Genomic DNA, 5,766 nt, shown 5'->3' with positions numbered 1-5,766 from the left:
TAAATATGAAAATAGAGAGGATTCCAAAATAGCTTAATTGAATCAGTAATAAAGACTCTCCCAACAACAACAACAAAAAACAATTCCGATGACTTCACTGCTTAATTCTATCACACATTTAAAGAAGAACTAACTCCAATCCTTCTCAAGCTATTCAAAACAATTGAAATGGAAGGAATCCTCCAAGATTCTTTCCATGAAGCTAGCATCACCTTAATTCCTAAACCTGAAAAAGATACAACAGAGAAAAAGAACTACAGACCAATTTCCTGGATGAACTTAGAAATAAAAATCCTCAACAAAATACTAGTCAATCGGATCCAACAACACATCAAAAAGATTATTCACCCAGACCAAGTGGGATTTATCCCTGGTATGCAGGGATGTTTCAACATTCACAACTCAATCAATGTGATACATTATATTAACAAACTGAAGAACAAAAACCATATGATTATCTCAGTAGATGCAGAAAAAGCATTTGATAAAATACAGCACCCTTTCATGAAGAAAACTCTAAGCACATTGGGTATAGAAGGAACATTCCTCAACACAATCAAGGCAATTTATGAAAAACTCATGGCCAGCATCCTATTGAATGGGGAAAGATTGGAAGCATTCCCACTGAGATCTGGTACCAGACAGGGATGCCCACTCTCACCATTGCTATGTAATACAGTCCTGGAAACTTCAGCCAGAGCCATTAGGCAAGAAAAAGAAATCAAAGGGATACAAATTGGGAAGGAGGAAGTCAAATTCTCTCTATTTGCAGATGACATGATTCTATATATAGGGGGTCCAGAAGACTCTACTAAGAGACTGTTGGAACTCACAGAAGAGTTTGGTAAAGTAGCAAGATATAAAATCAACACACAAAAATCAACAGCCTTTGTATACAGACAGTGCCATGGCTGAGAAAGAACTTCTAAGATCAATCCTATTCACAATAGCTACCAAAAAATAAAATACCTTGAATAAATTTAACCAAGGTTCTGAAAGATCTCTATGATGAGAATTACAAAATATCAAAGAAAGAAATGTAAGAAGACACAAAAAATAGAAAAATCTTCCATGTTCATTTATCAGAAGAATTAATATCATCAAAATATCCATTCTAGGGAAAGCAATTTACAGATTAAATGCAAACACCAGCAACATTCTTTTCAGATCTAAAAAAATTATGTTAAAATTCATATGAAAACAAGAGAGACCCCAAATAGCTAAAGCAATCTTACACAACAAAAACAAAATTGGAAGCATCACAGTACCAGATTTCAAGACATACTACAGGGAGTTACAATCAAAACAGCCTGGTACTCAAACAGAAACAAACATATAGACCAGTGGAACAGAATAGAAACTCCAGAAACCAATCCCTGCATATTCAACCAACTTATCTTTGACAAAGTAGCTAAAATCAATCCCTGGAGCAATGACAGTCTTTTTAGCAAATTGTGCTAGGAAAATCAGATCTCCATGTGCAGAAGTATGAAACAAAACAACTATCTTACACCTTACACAAAATACATTCAATATGGGTCAAGTATCTAAATCTACCACCTGATAACAACCAAATTATTAGAGAACATAGGGGAAAATCTTCAAGACATTGACATAAGCAAAGACTTCTTGGAAAAGACCCCAGTAGTACAGGCAATCAAAGCCAAAATGGACAAATGGGATTACATCAAGCTAGAGGCTTCTGAACTTCAAAGAAAACACTCTGCAAAGCAAAGAGGCAACCAACAGAATGGGAGAAAATATTTGCAAACTATGCAAATGGTAAAGAATTAATATTCAGAATCTATAAATAGCTCAAGAAACTCAACAACAAAACAAATACTCTAGTTAAGAAATGGCCAAAGTACTTGAACAAGTATTTTTCAAGAGAGCAAATGGCCAAAAGACACATGGAAAAATGCTCAGGATCACTAGCTATCAGGGAAATGCAAATCAAAACCACAATGAGACTTCACTTCACCCCAGTTAGAATGACTCTAATACAGAAATCAGCAAACAATAAATACTAGTGAGGATGTGGGGGGAAAGGTACCATAAGCCAATGTTGGTGGAAACATAAACTAGTATAGCCATTGTGGAAGACAGTATGTAGATACTTCAGAAATCTGAAAATAGATCAATAGATCTACCATATAACCCAGGAATCCCATTCCTGGGAATTTACCCAAACGAAATGGCATCATCATGTGAAAGAGTTACCTGTATTCCCATATTTATTGCTGCTCAAATCAGAATAGCTAAGATGTCCGTCAACTGATGGCTGAATAAAAAATTGTTTTATATATATAAATATATATAAAGTATATATAAAATATATAAAGTATAAATATACATATAAGGTATATATAAATATATACAAATAAAGTATGGAGTATTAGCCATAAAGAAAAATGAAATCCTGTCTTTTGCAACAAAATGGATGCAAATGGAAACCATTTTACTTAATGGAATAAGCCAGTCCTACAAGACAAATATCATATATTCCCCCGATCTGTGGTAATTAACCAAGTACAAAAATGTAATGTATAGGAGTGAAATTGACATTTGAGATATGACGTTTGTTTACAGTCCTAGCTCTACTGTTGAGCCCCATTGTTTTTCTTCTTACTATTTGTTGAACCATTTACTTAGTGTAGGGTTATCTTATGAATATAAATCATTGTAAAAATTAAGAGATGGAATAGGAGAGGAAGGAGTAGGAAAGTTGGGAGCATAAGTGGGAGGGAGGGTAGGATGAGAAGAATCATTATGTCCCAAAAATGTATGTATGAATTACATGAAATTTTTTTATCTTAAATAAAATATTAATGTAAAACATTGATATATTTAACAGAATATTTTAAGCCAAAAGCATGTATATCCCTCTGTTTCTTTTCTAAAATTTCTAATGCAATTATTTATTATAGTATAATTTAATATATTATATAATTATACATTTTATTCTACATTATATTATAAAATCATTATTTATAAAATAAAAAATTTTGACATATTTATTGAGAATCAGACCATTCATATAACAGTTTGTTTCTGGATTCTCAATCCAGTTCCTTTGATCTATGCTCTTTATGCAAGTGCCCCCTTGTGTTGATTATTGTAACTTCATGTTGTTTTGGAACACTGAATTGTGAATTCCTGTTCTTCTCTTATAGAATTATTTTGGCTATTCTGGGTACATTTAATTTCTATATACAACTTTTTTTTTTTTGTAGAAACTGATGTTTATTTTCCGTCAACCTCATTTCCATGTTTGCGTGAGATCGCGTGACAAGCAGCCTAAGACCACTCAGTGGTTGTTCCCACCCACTCGGTGGCCTGAGCAGTGGGCACTGCAGACCAGTCTTCAGTGGCAGGCTGAGCACTCCAGTCTTCAGTGGGGAACTTCTGAATAGGCACAGAGGGCACCTGCACGCCTTCGGACCAGTCAGCAACCTCCGGCTGAGTAGCAGTGAACTCGGGCGCTGGGGCCGTCCATTCACCCTGAAACTCCTCCTTGGTCACAGCTTTTTCAGCGGCAGCCTGCTCTTCTTTTTCAATCTCTTCAGGATCTCTGTAGAAGTAGAGCCCAGGCATCACCTCCCAGGGGTGTTCACGGGAGATGGTACCATGCATGCGCAGAACCTCCCGGGCCAGCATCCACCACATCAGACCCACTGAATGGGCTCCCTTGTTGTTGCACGGGATGGCAATGTCCACGTAGCTCAGAGGCGAGTCTGTGTTGCACAGAGCAATGGTAGGCAGGTTCACGTAAGATGCCTCCGTGAGAGGCTGGTGGTCAGCCCGAGGGTCGGTAACCACCAGAAGCCGTGGTTCCCAGAAGGCTGCCTGGATCTGGTTAATGAAGGTTCCAGATGTGAAGCGGCCAGCAATGGGAGTAGCTCCAGTGGCAGCAGCAAACTTCAGCACAGCTCTCTGGCCAGTGTTCCTGGAGGATATCACACTGACATCAGCAGGGTTTTCAATGGCCACAATAGCACGAGCCGCCAACAGCAGCTTCTCCCAGGTCCTCTTCAGATTGATGATGTAGATGCCATCACTCTTCCTTTTGTAGATGTACTGTTCCATCTGGAAGTCAAGGTTGGTGCCACCTAGGTGGGTTCCTGCTGCAAGGAACTTGAGGACATCCTCCTCCTTCATTTGCAGGACATCAAGGGCTCCGGACATTGTGACAGCTTCCCCTTAAGTTACGCCGGGAATCAAAAACAATGCCGTATGGACCCCTCGCCGGGTAGCGCGGAAAGCTAATTTCTATATACGACTTAAAATCAGCTTATGAATTGATAAAAAAAAAAAAGAGTCAGAAACTGAGAATCTAATAAGGATCATGCTGAATCAACAAATCAATGTGGGGAATAGTAATAAATTTTCCAATCCATGAACATGAATTGTCTTTCCATTTGTTTAGATATTTTTTAATATCTTTGAACATCATTTTAAAATTTTTCAGTGTATATGTCTTACATTTTTTGTTAAATTTATTCTCAGATTTTTTGTAATATTATAAATACAATTATTTTATTTTGGATTGTTCATTGCTAGTCTGCAAAAATACAATTGCTATTTTGTGTATTAATCTTTTAGTCTGCAATCTTGCTGAACTCATTTATTATTCCTCAATAGTTTTTAATGGGCTCTAGAATTTTCTATTTATAAAATAGTGACATCTAAAGAGAGATTATTCTACTTCTTCCTAACCAATAGTCATATATTTCATTCATTTTCTTGTTTAATTGCCATGTGCAGTCTCTCTAATATAATATTGAAACAGATAGCCTTGTCTTGTTCCTGATCTTAAGGGTAAAACATTCATTCTTTTTTTTTTTTTTTTTTTTTTTTATTTTTGACAGGCAGAGTGGACAGTGAGAGAGAGAGACAGAGAGAGAAAGGTCTTCCTTTGCCGTTGGTTCACCCTCCAATGGCCGCCGCTGCAGCCGGCGCACCGCGCTGATCCGATGGCAGGAGCCAGGAGCCAGGTGCTTTTCCTGGTCTCCCATGGGGTGCAGGGCCCAAGCACCTGGGCCATCCTCCACTGCACTCCCTGGCCATAGCAGAGAGCTGGCCTGGAAGAGGGGCAACCGGGACAGAATCCGGCGCCCCGACCGGGACTAGAACCCGGTGTGCCGGCGCCGCAAGGTGGAGGATTAGCCTATTGAGCCACGGCGCCGGCCATATTCATTCTTACACTGTTAAGGGAGATATTAATTGTGTGATTTTTGCAGATTTCTTTTATCAGATTAAGGAACTTTCCTTCTATGCCTAGTTTGTTGTTTCTTTTATTACAAAGGATACTGGATTTTGTGCAATTCCTGTTATGCATTTATTGAGTAATCAGGTAAGTATCAAATTTTTAAATTTTTTAAAGATTTGAAAGTTAGAGCTACACAGAGAGAGGAGAGGTAGAGAGAGAAAGAGAAGTCTTCCATCCGCTGGATCACTCTTCAATTGGCTGCAACTGCCAGAGCTGCGCCAATCTGAAGCTAGGAACCAGGAGCTTCTTCCAGGTCTCCCATGCACGTTCAGGCTTAAGGGCTTGGGCCTTCCTCTACTGCTTTCCTAGGCCATAGCAGAGAGCTGGATTGGAAGTGGAGCAGCCGGGTCTCAAAACGGCGCCCATATGGGATATGGGCACTGCAAGCGGTGGCTTTACCTGCTACACCGCAGCAGGTAAAGTTTTTAATTATTAATACCATCTTTTTACTTTTATTTTTAGGCTTATTTAGATTTTATTTTCCCATTTCTTCTTAA

General features: G+C 38.4%; 1 protein-coding gene across 1 annotated transcript; it reads right to left on the bottom strand.

The window, feature by feature from the left end:
- Positions 1-3,251: 3,251 nt before the first annotated feature.
- Positions 3,252-4,256, bottom strand: LOC100344316 (small ribosomal subunit protein uS2-like). Its single transcript, XM_051850145.2, has one exon. It carries the CDS (start codon positions 4,183-4,185, stop codon positions 3,298-3,300), a length of 888 nt encoding a protein of 295 aa, XP_051706105.2. The 5' UTR covers positions 4,186-4,256; the 3' UTR covers positions 3,252-3,297.
- Positions 4,257-5,766: the final 1,510 nt, after the last annotated feature.

The sequence above is a fragment of the Oryctolagus cuniculus genome, chromosome 9 (genome assembly GCF_964237555.1).
Source record: "Oryctolagus cuniculus chromosome 9, mOryCun1.1, whole genome shotgun sequence".
Classification (NCBI taxonomy): Eukaryota; Metazoa; Chordata; class Mammalia; order Lagomorpha; family Leporidae; genus Oryctolagus; species Oryctolagus cuniculus.
Note: the sequence above shows the minus strand (reverse complement) of the source record. Positions and strands in the feature narration are given on the sequence as shown.